Consider the following 13995-nt stretch of genomic DNA (forward strand, 5'->3'; position numbering starts at 1 on the left):
GGATGGGAATTAAGAGAACTGTAGTCAGACAATAAGAAGGATTTCTCAACCATGGGTGGGTGAGTGGATGAGGTGCAGTAGAGTCAAAAGTCAAAGGGCCAAGGCTCCAGAAGGTACTCTGCTAGGGATCCTTAAGAAAACAGTAAAAACCATTTAGTTCAGTGGTTCTTAACCTGGACTCTGTTGATCTATGGCTAGCATTCAGGGGTCCAGGGACTTGGGTGGAAAAATAAAATTATACAGGCATACCTTGTTTTATTGCACTATGCTTTATTGTGCTTCACAGATAGTGCAAAGAGATTATGTCTTGCTGAAGGCCCAGATGATGGTTAGCGTTTTTTTTTTTTTTAGCAATATAGTATTTTTTAAGGTGCATACATTGTTTTTTAGACACAATGCTAATGCACACTTAATAGACTACACTACACAAATTTTATGTGCCGTGGGAAACCAAAATATTCATGTGACTCACTTTATTGTGATAGTCAGTTTATTGCCGTGGTCTGGAACCAAATCCACAATATCTCCGAGGTATACCTGTACTTTTATTTTTGGCAACCTTCAACTGAAATTTAGCAATTCCTTCCATGATGAATGAAGGCAATCAATGTCAGTGGTATTAGCAGAATCTGTGACTTTGTCCCCAAAGAAATCAGAGTGATCTTCATATCAAGTTACAATCATTGTAGGCATCTCAAAATATCACTGTCACTTATCATCACTTTCAAATGACTGCAGTTGCTAGTTCTTGCTATTTAAGGCACATTTATTGCCATCTCGCAAAATTTTAATATTTGGTAACTGTATTTCACTTTAATTGGCTTGCTTTTTTTTATTCCCATCTAATTTTATTTTATTTGACTATTTAAAAAAGTAATGAATACATTTGATCCCAAAATATATTTGTGTGTATTTCTACATTACACAAATAGGCCTAGAAAAATAAAATTTACTCTCAAATTAAGTTGTTAAAATGGTGTTATTTACACTATTATAGGTTTTTCTATTCCACAAAATTGCCACCATGACCTTGTGTAACTTTTGCCGTCAGAGGTATACCCAGGGAAAGAAAATAAACTGAATGGGACACAGACCTGGAAACGTCCCCTTAACCCCTTTGCTTCCTGGCCCTCATCCTTCCTGCATCTCCTTCCCATTCCAGACCCCCCTCCTCGCCCCGCAATCTGAGAGACAAGTGGAAAATAGGATGTTCCACTCTCCTTGAGGCTCTGTTTCCAGGCTCCTGGGGTGAGAGCTCAGTCCAGACAACACACACACACACACACACACACACACACACACACACACACACGCAGACCAGTACTAGTAGATGTTAAAAGACTGGCTCTCTGGAGAAATTTAAAAAGGCCTGATTGTAGTGTTTGCCAGTTTCCATGGTATCAATGCTCCCAGCATAGCCGATTTCAAGCCACCAATGTGACCCCCTTGAACGTGGAGTTGGGAAGAGATGTGCCATTTACAGTGTTTCCGCCAGGCGTATACAACAGGCGCAAACTCGAGCGTAACTGATAGTGAAGATTATACATTATAGTAAAACGGGGTCTGTAAAATCATTAGATAATTAGGGAGTGATAAGTTCCGAGTATTTATTAGCTTTGTTTTTGGCGTAATTTAATCATAAATTTATATTAAGTTACATTTTAGTCATAACTGTGTGTAACCTAGTTTGCAAAAATGCTAAAAATGGAACACTTGGCTCTCACAAACTGGTGTGAGCCCATTCCCAGGCACAAGAAGAAGCCGTGGCTCTTGCCCCCTCTTTGGACCTTTATACTACGTGGCCTGGGGAGTGGGGGGCTCTTCTCCAGCCTTTTGAGGCACCCATCCCCTTTTCCTGGCCTTTTTTATTGCTCCCACTCTGGTGGTGACATCTCATCCATGGTCACCACAGCTCCCCCTAGTGGCTGGAGTATTTCTCACCCACACTCGGGAGACCTCGTCCTCAGAGTTCTTTCTTATAAGCCTTGAACGTATGGCTCCCTTCCTTCATGCTCTATTCTCCCAAGAAAAGCAAGTACTTGTCCTCCATATCTCTTCCACAGACCCGAGATGTATTCCATTTTCCTGTATTCATCCCCCCTGCTCCCCAACTTGTCCATCTTCAGCTCCTCAGAGAAAGGGGGTGTGGGAGCTGGAATGAGGTCAGCTCCAGGGGACGCTGGGGAGAGGAGCTGGCCAAGGGGACGGGGTGGGAACTGACTGTCGCTGTAGGAAGTTGAGGGGAGCACTGGGCGAAGGGCAGGGAAGGAGGCGAGGGAAGGAGGAACACACCTCATGGGCTGCGTCCGGAGAGCCGTCTTCAGGGCTTCCACCACTTGGTTCCTCATCTCTATCTCCTCCTCATCGAATTTGTACAGACTCTGCATCTGAGGCAGGTACAGAGCGGGAGGTCATGCTGGGCTCCGTCCCCCAGCCCCTGCGCCCCCACCCCCGGTGTGAGGGGCCACTCTGGCCTCAGGAGGGGTGAGACCAGGGAATGGCTGACTAAGACAGACTGTCAGACTATGAGAAGATACAGGTTCTGGCCTGGACTTCACATTCCTCATCTGTAAAATGGGGAGAATTATTGGCCCAGCCTTCCTCCCAAACTTCCTTGGCAAATAAGTGGTTAAATGGTGGGGACACTCTGAAGTCACATGGAGAAGGGAGGGATGGTGACAGCATCTTGGGCTCTGATCCCAGTGGCGGGGTGTGAGGTGCAGGGGGCGATGATGGAGGCTCACTCGCCCCCATAGCCTCTCAGGTGGGACCAGGGCAGGAGAGGAGCGCCACTCACCGCGGCCATGGAGTTGATGCGGTCAATGTAATAGTCAGGCCAGCTGGTCGCCATCTTGTTGGGGTCCTCCTGCTCCTGGAACAAGAAGACTTGTAAGGACCAACCAGCAAGGCAGGCCGTGGCCCGCGGCCCTCAGCTTCAGTCCCCGGGCAGTCATTCCCCAGCCCCACCCAGAGGGAGGCGGCAAGGGAATCACTCAGTCTCCCAGCTTCCCTTTCTGCCTCGGCAAAATGTGGCTAATAAACCCCGAATCTCACTACCAGCCAGTGACGTGGGCAGAAACCAGGCAGGTATATACACGTTCAATGAACAATATGTGCAATTAAAAATAAAGTCATTTTTCCTTTTTATATTTCTTCTGACCCTATTTCACAAAATATAATTTTGTCTGTTGAAGCTAATAAAAATGTGTGCTGGTATGTTATATCTCTTTTTGTGTTTGTTTTTTTTCCCAAATTTTATTTTTCTGATAATAGCCTCATTGTATTCTACAAAAGTATTTTGGTCTGTGATGGTTTGGGAATTTAAAAACTTGGTCTCTCTCTCCCAGATAGTTTGAGAAGCATTGATATAAAAGCATTTGGTGCAGTTCCTGGCACATAGTAGGTGCTCAATAAATAATAACTTTATAAAAAGAGGAAAAGACCGTGGTTTGGGGAAGACTCAGGAGGGGTCTGTGGAGCTGAGAGGCAGAGCCCGGAGCAGAGGGCCTTTGGCCCAGCTGTCAGGTACCAAGAAAAAGCTCCAATCCTCCCCCAGTGGACAAGAAAGATGGGAGCTGGCTAAACATCCGTGCTGACTGAAAACCCAGCCCTCCTCTCTGCCAGAGGGTCTGCTTCTGCCCCTGCTCCCTCCTGTCCCTGTCCCTGTCCCATTTGGCTGCTCCTACCGGCTTCTCTTTGCCAAATCTCTGCTTCCAAATCAGCATGAAATTTATCTCCTCCAGAGACTCTCTGCCTGCTGGCTTGGACTTTACCCTGAACCTCTCAGCTCTGTCCACTCAGGCTCCAGGATTTAGTTTCATAAAATGCAAATTTTAGACCAGTGGGAAAGCTGTCTTGACTTGGTCTTTGTGACTTCATGTGGCTTATCTGTATTAAATCCCCATGCCTGAGGCCCCCAAATTCTATCTTCTACCTTGAAGAAGGGATCACAGAACCCACAGCAAATCCATCACAAAACACATGTTTCCCTGCCTTATTTGCTGGCTCATCCTTTATCCACTTCATATGCATTTAATGAGCTCTTACTACATGCCAACCACTGCACTGAGTCTTGAAAGTACTGAGCAAAATCTGTATCTTCATAGTGTCAGAGACACGGTGACAAATGCTCTCTGGAAGAACTGTCCCTAGGGGGCCACCGAAACCTTGGGGGGACATCAAACAGCCCGGGCTCATGAGGGGTGAGGCGGTGGGGCTGGGGACGGGACTGAGTTACTGAGGATGACTGAAGCGAAGACAGTGGAGAGGGCGCTGCAGACAGGAAGCCCGGTGTGGGCTATGACCGTGGGTGGGGAAACTGCACACGATTTGATTTGGAAGAGAGAGAGAGAGAACTCCTTACATTTTTAATAACTTGTTTAAAATATTTTAGCTGTATAAGAGATCGACTTAAAGGAACTCCTCAGTAACTCAATTTGGAAAGTGGGGAATCATGGGACAGGGTTAATTACTCCCGAAATTAATTTTCTCATCCCTCCCTCCCTTCCTCCCACGACTTGTGTTTTTTTTAAAGACGTGTTTTTCTGAGAGTGAGATTCATAGACACAGAACGTGGTATTCTGCAGGTGCTTAATGCATGCGCATTGAGTGCAGCAGATAATGACTTGCAGTGTGTGCAGCCCACGCAGCTCACCACAGGTCCGCAGGCCCAGCAGGCGGGGCTCTTGCCAGGGCGCAGCCATAGCAGCGGTAGGTCTGGCTGAGCCACTGCCTCGCGAGGCTTTTCTCGCCTCATGTGCAGAAGAAAGGACTGGACTGGACTGGACTGTTGCTCAGTGCCTTCCAACTCTAAATGGTGAGTGACGCTAGTCCCCCTGCCCCCATTTCACAGTCAGCCTCTGGGTGTGGGGCTCTGCCAGGTTCTAACCCCCAAAGGGAGAAGCTGCAAGTCTGAGAAATCGGAGAGGGGAGGGAGAGAGGAAAGGGGTCAAGAAAAGGAAAACAGACTAAAAGAAACAGATGGGCTCACACAGGGGGCAAGAGACACACACAGAGAAAGAGATGAGCAAAAGAGACACAGAGATGGCGAGAGGAAGAGGAAGAGAGAAGAAACGTGGAGGGAGGAGATAAAATCCAATTAAGCCCTGACTGGAGCCGCACATCCCTTTCTAGGGAGGACCAGGGTCAAATGAACTAGAGGAGGGGGGGAGGGGGAGAACGGACCGATGTGTGACCTTCTTGTGTGACCTGACAGGCATGCTGGCCTGTGAGGCTGAGCCTGAGACAGGGCAGGGCGGGGCCTGAGGATGCCCCTCCCCTCCCAAACTGGTCCTCACAACACAGCTGCCCCACCTACGGCCCAGGGTGCCGCCCTCCAGGTGCGGTCAGGCATGGAAGGGAGTCTAGACCTGTGGTCTGTGTGCCTCCCTAACCAGCACCCCTCCTGGGTCCCAGCAGGCACCTGCTTAAAGGGCTTTGGAAAAACAGAACCTATTTCCTGAGTGTGCACTCTGTGAGAGCAGGGATTTTTTTTTTGTCCTGATTTATTCACTGTCATCCCTCCAACACCTAGCCCGGAGCTGTGTATAATAAATACACCCCGAGCCGTGGACCCTGAGCTGCGGCGGGAGGGTGAGAGGGGGCACCTTCTTCTTGCTGCAGTAGATCTGCCATTTCTTCTCAGGGGGCAGAGCAAACACCGCCTCCCGGTTCTTGTCGGTGAGATCCAATTCATCCTGCAAAGACAGCGAGAAGAGGCGTCTGCACCCAGAGATGAACACTCAGTCCTCTAGGAGATAACAAGGGCCCCAACCTATCCCTCAGCCTCCTGCCTCCTCCCAGAGGATCAGAGGGATGACAGGGCAATTCTTCCTCCTGGAAACACAGCCCGTGCCCTGGAGTCAGCCCAAGCCTGTGCTGCTTCCATCCACCCTCGCCCTGCGCCCGTCTCCCCACTCCTCACCCCGCTGCCCCTGCAGACCCACCTCCTCCTCACCAGCCCTGCACATCCTGCAATGCTCTGCCAGCCCTTAACTCTCTTACCGGGTTTCTTGCCTTCCTTCCCTTGTCCTTCTTAAACTTGTCAACACTTAAGTCAAGGCCAGACAAGGAAAGGAGCATTCCGACAGGTCCATCCTGCAGGTCTCCCTGACCTGCCAGTCTCTCCTGCGGAAATTCCCGGCTCCTCTGACCTCCCCATGGGCCCCGGCACAGGCTGGGGAGCTGGGGAGGTGAAGGCGGAGCCGCTCTCCTGGCAGGAAGGGCACACGGTGCCAAGGGAGGCGGTGCCCTGCTTCCTGGAGATGTCCCTGCCAGAGGCGGCCCCTGTACCCACATGACCCCCAGAAAAGGCTGGGGTTCCGGCAGGCGAGGCCACGCTTCCTGAGGGGAACCAAGGCGTTTCTGACATCATCAAACTCAGGGTAGCTCTCTGGGTGGTTTGGGGTGACTTTACAGGTGCGTCTGTGTGGACGGCAGGCAAAATGCTCCCTTCTTGAAGGTTTTCACCTGTGAGTCAAGAGTGATGCTCAGCCTCTTCTAAGACATAGCTAATGGGCCGGGGGAACACAGTGCGTTTCTCAACTCAGCACCCAGAAGTTTTAAATCAAAAGCAAAACTGGCTTTAAGATAACAAAGCTCAGCATTACTAACCTTTTCATTTTTAATAATGATAAACAGTGAGAGTAGCATCCATCTAAAGCATAAGAATCTAAAATATCAATATCCATACTCTTGTCCCTATACTTTTATTTAGTTATTTATGTTTTTATTGATTTTAGAGAGAGAGGAGGGAGAGAGAGAGAGAGAGAGAGAGAGAGAGAGAGAGAGAGAGAGAGAGAGAGAGAAACGTCAATGAGAGCCCTAGTCAGTTTGGCTCAGTGGATAGAGCGTCAGCCCTAGGACTGAAGGGTCCCAGGTTCGATTCTGGTCAAGGGCATATGCCTGGTTGTGGGCTGGATCCCCAGTAGGGGGTGTGCAGGAGGCCAGCCAATCAATGATTCTCTCTCATCATTGATGTTCCTATCTCTTTCTCCCTCCCCCTGCCTCTCTGAAATCAATAAAAATATATTATATATTTAATATATAAAGAAACATCAATGAGAGGGAACCATCGATCTGATAGGCTGCCTCCTGTTTGCCCCCTACTGGAGAATGAGCTCACAATCCGGGCCTGTGCTCTGATCCGGAATCTAACCAGTAACTTCTTGGTTCCTGGGTCCACACTCAACCACTCAGCCAAAGCAGCGGGGCTCCCTATGCTTTTATTCACGAGAGAACATGTAAGATTGTCCTTCACGTGGCTCAAGACTGTCCAATAGGGATATCATGTGAGCCCCATGTCTTTTTAAAGTTTTCCAGGCACATTAGAAAAGCAAGAAATAGGTGAAGTTCATTTTAATAACACATTGTATTTACCCCCCAAAATATCTAAACTATGATCATATCCACATGCCATCAATGTAAAGATATGATCAGTGAGGTCTCTGGCATGAAATCTGGTGTGTATTTGACCCTAACAGCTCATCCCAGTCCAGACCACCACACGCCAAGTGGCCAGCAGCCTGCGGGAGCAAGCCTGCCACCTTGGACAGCACACGAAGGGGATCTGAAACACTGCCCATCCGTTCACCTGGCTTCGGAAACGGACTCCTGCAGATCTAATAAACAAAGGTTCTTCCTAGACCACCACACGCTCCACACATCCCAGGAGTGTCCTTAGTCAGAGTTCCCAGAGCCCCGTGCGAGGTCCCTGCAGTGTTCCTGCTCCCCGGCCAGAGTCAGAGATGTTCCAATTCCCAGCACCAGCTGCCTCTCTCTGCCTGGCTTACAGTCAGCTCCACCCAGGCTGCCCTCCCTGCCCGCCCACCCGCGGACGGCCTCATCCTCAAGCTCGAAGTCAGCCTCCTCTCAGGTAAAAATGCCTCTTCCTTCCTGAGCTCCAGAACGGTCATATCCAGCATTGCATTGTGGTTATTTGTCTTTTCTCGCCAGTGGCCCCCGTCACTAAATCATTGGCTATTTCTTGGTGACTTGGCTCAGCCCAGATAGCCCTGACTCTGTGACCCAATCACTCCTTACTGAAACCGTCTGCCCTGATGCAAAGAGCATGTAAACTGAGTTCATCATCCCAACCCCCAAAACTCGAGTCTCCCCAGGCATAACCTGTCCAGTACAGGGTCCAACACCCACCCAGTTCCTCATGTCAGAATCATGGGTGTTCCTTGATTCCTACTCACTCACCCAACGAGTCCTATTGCAGTGTCTCCTGAATAGCTCTTGAATCTCTCCACTTCCCTCACCCTCACTGCTAACCCAGGTCCCAGCCACCACTCTCCTAGCATGGGCTGCACCAAGAGCCTTCGAATGGCCCGCCCAGCGCCCTTCTTCAACAGCGGACCCTGAATGGTCGTTAGAACATCAGATCGGGTCACCTGGAAGCCCTGCTTAAAGCCTCGGGGCTCTCTGCAGAAATAAATCCAAAGCCTCAGTTATTCTCATCGCCGTGGTGTCCCCCAAAAGGACCTGCTCTTTTCGGTGGGGCCCCCTCTGTGATGGTTCTGCACCCCCATTCACTTATCTAACCATCACTCTGTGTTCAGATCTCAGTGGCAATGGCACTGCTTCAGGGGCACCTTCCTGACCCCCATTCTAGAATAAAGCTCCCTGCTGGACACTCTATGGGCCCCCGAACATTCCCTCACACTCATCACACTGGTCAGACTGTTCAAGTTCAGTCTGCCCTACTGTCAGCGACGACTGTGCCCGTTGGCTCATCATTAAACCCCTGTCCCACCAGGCCCAGCACACAGCAGTCTCCTAATAAACACTTTTTTCATTTATTTTTCAATAACCAACACTAGTCTCCTCACAGACAGGACTTCTCGGACTCATTCTTGCTTTGCCAACTCGCCGTGTTAGGAGCCTGGCTCACAAAAGGTACTCCGTGAATACTTGCTGAATCAAAGGGCCAGAGGCAGGAATTCCTCTCGTCATGTCCTCCTGTCAAAACTCATGCCTTCTGACAGAGAAAACGTCCCTGCCTGTGACAGCACAAGGGACACACTTTTGATCTTTGTTCCCAGTTCCTAGCACAGAGCTCCTAAATCCCATGGAATTTCCTGGGTGATAAGAGCTTCTTTTCCTCGAGTGACGAGTGACGTAAGAATGAAGCAACTCCACTCGTGGTGGGACCTAGATTGCTTCCGGATGGGGGTTGGACACCAGAAAGATCAAGCCCTGACTAGAAGCCTAGAACTTTCAGACTCGCCTGCCAAACTCCAGAGGGAGGAGAGGGGTGGGAGGTTGAGCTAAAACTTGATCGTGACATGATGAAATTGCCATAAAAGTCCCTAAATGGCAGGGCTCGGAGTCTCCAGGGTGTTGAGCCCATTCAGATGCTGCCAGGGTGCTGCACCCCAAAGTCCACAGGGACAGAGGCTCCTGTGCTAGGGACAGGAGCCTCACTGTCCTTACCCTGCTGGGCCTTAATCTATGCACCCCTTCATCATTGGCATTCTTCATAACATCCCTTATAAACTGGCATTAGTAAGAAAAGTGTTTCCCTGAGTTCTGTGGGCCATTCAACAAATTACTGAACCTGAAGTGGGGATGGTGGAAACCCCCAATTTGTAGCCAAGTCGAACAGCAGTGTGGGTAACCACTAGCTGTGATTGGTGTATGAAGTGGGGAGCAGTCACTTGGGCTGAGCCCTCAACCCATGGAGTCTGTGCTAATTCTGGGTAGCTAGTGTCAGAAACGAGTTAAACTGTGGGACACCCACTGTTGTCCACAGAGAACTGGAATTGCTTGGTGTGGGAACCCACACGTGGTGGCAGCAACATTCTGAGTGAAAACAGATCTTAGCGGCGCTAACGCATCGGGCTCCACATGTTAGTCCACACTAGGAAACGCTTGCTCTCTCCCAACCTCGCCCTATCCTGAGAGAAGGGCATAAATTAAGGCAGCAATGAGTATTCCTAAACCAGATATGATGAGGAGGGCGGGCAACGTTTTCACCTAACCTTCATGTTCTCATCTGATAGCGTCCTGTTATTTTAAGGGCTAGATGGCCTTAATCAGATACGTCTATTATCGAATGCAAGTGTGATATCCCATTCCGAATCACACAGCATCATCTCTATATTGGTCAACCAGGAGCATGAGTGATCTGGAGCTCACGATAGGCAGACAGGCTCCAATAGATGGGCTTGTGCCTGTCACTCTGCCCTACGGCAGGGCTCAGGTCTGAATCCTGGGTACAGGTCCTTCATCCCTGGTCTGGGCTTGCCTGGGCCTGCAGGCTCTCTCACCAGCACACCTCCCATGAGCGGAATCATGCTTCTTTCCTGCTCTGCCCCTTTGTGGTAGAGGAGAAGTTTCTCACACACAGCGGTTCCCACAAAGGCACAATGTTATTGCTCTGGTCCAGGTGGCATCAGAGACAAGGGCTGATACCAATGTGAATGGCAGGGCTGCTGCCTCCCTAAGGCTGGGCATGGGATACAGTCATCCCCGGCCCCAGGCAGCTCCAGGTGCCATGCAGGCATCCCCATCTCCATACTGCTAGCCAGTCATCACTGTTCCGGGGTGCCCAGTGTCTGCCTACAGAATCCCAGCCTGCCTCTTCTTCCTGTGCCTGGGGTGAAAGGATCCAGGGAAACCCAAGATCAGAGAGAAGGTCACTGCCTCATTTCACAAAAACCTGGACCTGCTCTTTCCACGGTGGCCTAACTGCTGTCCGTTAAGACTAGAAGTCAAAGCAGAAATGAGGTAGGTCCGCTCTTCTGGGGATGCATTGCCTGGTGAGTGGTCTGCTGCTCCCACACAGCTCGGGGGTCCTGGGGGCCCACCTCAGCACCACGCAGAGCTTCAGAGGTTGTGATCCCAGCACACAGGCCCTGCCTTCTGTCTTGCTCTGCCCACTCCAGCCACTCCCCTCCTCGTTGCCGTCACCTCCCCAGCCCCTCACTCACCACCAGCTCCGCGAAGCGGACATTGAGCTCCTCCGTGTTTGGGATGGGACCGGAGAACTCCATGTACTGCAGAGGGCTATTGTCCCGGAGGTTGATCTCAGGGAGGTCGCTGCCCCCAAAGCAGCACAGGAAGCCCAGGCCATGGCGACTCCTCTTGCGGGGGGCCATGGTCACTGCAGGCCAGGGGGACAGTCCACAGGCAGGTGCCCTAGGTCCTCATCGTGATCTGATAGGGGAGCAGAGAGCACAGAGCGGTCAGACATGGCAGCCAGGTGGGCGGGGACAGTGGTCCCTCTGCCACCATAACTTCTTTGTTCAACTGTCAGGAGCCCTCAACCCAACAGCCAAGCATTTCTCTGGCTCCTTCTACCTGGAGGCATTTCCTCCTCACCGCACCCTCCCAGTGTTTCCGGACACACAGTTGCAGATTCCTACTCTGTGCCTCTAGGGAAGAGGATGGGTGTAGTCCTAAACTGGACTCTCAGGAGGTCAAAGATGGCCCTCATCTTGCCTCTCCCATCACGTCAGGGAACCCTATTCCCTGATCTTGGCAGACCCACATCCATCAGGGCTCACTCACTCATTTCATTCATCCTGGGGTTTGGGGATACTTAGTTTAAAGGTTTCATACAACGGGGAGGGAAGGGTTAAGGTATTTTAAGTATTGGTTCTTAGCTGCTTCTTCTGGATTTAGGCCATGAACAGAATGATCAGAACATGTCCATGGTCTTTACTCACATCATTCCTAAAAATGCTGAACACAGCAAGGATACAAACAGACCTAGATGGGAATGGCAAAGGACTAGTCTACTCTCAGGGAACAGTCCTTCAACCAGCTCTTGATCCACAAACCACGTGGTTACCCAGCCCTTTCCTGTAAGGACACCGGAGGAGACGCTCCCTGAAGTCTGGTGGAACTGACCCAAGCCTAACCTAAGGCATTCCTTTGGCCCAAGCCCTAGAACCTGATCAAGAAAAAATAAGTGAAATGTGGCATAACTTGTTCCTAGTAAAGGCAAGGTAACTTCTGGAGAGCACTGCTTTGTCTCCTAAGCCCTAACCATTTCACTACTAACTTAGCCATCTGGTCTGGCCTCTCATATAAGTCATGATGCATTTTAATTGTCATCCTGGAGCTTTTATATTTCTTTATAAACTTTGTGACAGGATAGCCTCAAATAGCATATACCCAAGGCTGCGTGTGCTGTGGGTTGTCTGCTATGTATTTACATATTGGCTCAGCACAGCCACAGTGAAGACAGGGCCATGCCTCCTGCTTCTTTGACCACCTCCCCCCAATTTCTATAGCTAATAAAATGCCTTTCACTTAATGTTCAAAAAATATTTTGTGGTCAATTGAAAAACAACCAACCTGTGTTTTCATAGGAGGAAAAGGGTCCTTATCAATTGGTCAAGAAATCATGATTGAGCCCTAACTGGTTTGGCTCAGTGGATAGAGCGTCGGCCTGTGGACTGAAGGGTCCCAGGGCATGTACCTTGGTTGCGGGCACATCCCCAGTAGAGGATGTGCAGAAGGCAGCTGATCGATGTTTCTCTCTCATCGATGTTTCTAACTCTCTATCCCCCCCAACTGGGGTCAGGGATTGAACCTGGAACCCAGGTATGCGCCTTTGACTGGGAATCGAACCTGTGATACTTCAGTGTGGGGCCAATGCTCTAACCACTGAGAAACACTGACCATGGCTTTCCTTAAATATTTTTAATGTCTCCCCTGAGTATAAGGAGTGATAGGGAGTGGCCTCAGGAGGAAGGAGGAAGTAGACCCAGAGAAGGGCCTGCACACCCAGGGGAACGCTGTATATCTGCCCCTTTAAGGGGAGGCCTGTTTGACAGCTGCTGAGTATGTTTCTATTTCTGAGGACGTCCTCCTCCCCATGAACCCCTCTTTAAGTTTGTTGCTGCCTCTCTTTCTTAGGGATACATCGAAGCATCCAAAACTAAAGCCACAGACATTCAGCTGGAAATTATCTAGCTTCATGGAGAGATCAGAAAACTACAGTTCAAAGAAGACCTATCTTATCTGGGTCTCACAGGTGAGGGACGGAGCTGGGATTGAACTCCAGTGTTCAGGCTGTTGTCTGACTTAGCACACCAGAGCTTGCCTTCCTGCATCAATCGCCCTTTTACCCACGGCTCCAGCCCCTAGTAGCCTCCCCCACTAGAGAAGATCAATCTCCACAGCTTAGTTTAGAAATAGCTCCGGTGTCAAAGGTCTCCTCTAGGCCAGGAAAGGGTCATGAGGATTCCAAAGGCCACCTGATTTTCTTCCATCAGGAGCAACAGCCTCCACCTGCCACCACCCCAAGTTCCCATCAACCCCTGCTGTAACCCCTCCTCCACCTGAACAGGGTCTTCGAAGTGGGAGGAACTGGGATTTGACTCCTGGCTGGTGACCCTGAGTATGTTTCATGAGGTCTTTACCTCTCAGAACCTCAGGTTTCTCAACTGTGACACCGAGATAATAATGATAGCATCTTCCCCACTGGGTTTTGGTGAAGAGAAAAGGAGGTAACATAAATGAGATGCCTGGATCACACTGGGCCCTCACTGCTGCTGCGGCTTCAATGGCATCATCACAGCAAGGTGACTGCCCGACCCAGAGCCTCAGCCAGGAGCCCTTCTCCAGACGTGGATGGGCCACCAAGCCGGGCATCGTAGAAACAAGCCCAGTCAGATTTAAGCCACCTGGCTTAACCTCTGGTAACTGGGAAGTCTGACCCAGAGGATCTGATTTCTCCTCAGGCTCTGAGCTACCTCCAGATGGAAAGGTAAACCCTTGCACTCACCCTGGGCAGGGAGGTGGGAAGGTGGAGGTGACCAGAGAGTCATTTCTGCAAAACCCCTTTACAAAGATGGGCAATGGAGGTCCCCACGTTAGAAAAGTATTAGAAGCAATGTAGAAAAACAGGTAGCAACAACCGAACAAAATCCAGTGGACTTGAACTTGGGCCAGAGGGATTTAACCTGCTCCCACCACCACCTACCTTTCTCTCCATGGAAACTTCCCTAATCCCAACAGCTCCATGCCCTCCCTATCCTG

General features: G+C 50.2%; 1 protein-coding gene across 4 annotated transcripts in view; it reads right to left on the reverse strand.

Moving 5' to 3' along the window:
• Positions 1–13995, reverse strand: part of DAAM2 (dishevelled associated activator of morphogenesis 2) — a 102183-nt gene that overhangs the window by 33496 nt on the left and 54692 nt on the right. For all 4 annotated transcript variants that reach the window (XM_059701786.1, XM_059701783.1, XM_059701785.1 and 1 more), the window contains exons 2-5: positions 10935–11160; positions 5607–5696; positions 2798–2872; positions 2293–2387 (exon numbers count right to left, since the gene is read on the reverse strand). In XM_059701786.1, the coding sequence (XP_059557769.1) occupies positions 2293–2387; positions 2798–2872; positions 5607–5696; positions 10935–11102 (428 nt within the window). In that variant the 5' untranslated portion in view covers positions 11103–11160. The remainder of the gene's footprint in view (positions 1–2292; positions 2388–2797; positions 2873–5606; positions 5697–10934; positions 11161–13995) is intronic.

The sequence above is a fragment of the Myotis daubentonii genome, chromosome 6 (assembly GCF_963259705.1).
Source record: "Myotis daubentonii chromosome 6, mMyoDau2.1, whole genome shotgun sequence".
In the NCBI taxonomy this organism is placed as follows: Eukaryota; Metazoa; Chordata; class Mammalia; order Chiroptera; family Vespertilionidae; genus Myotis; species Myotis daubentonii.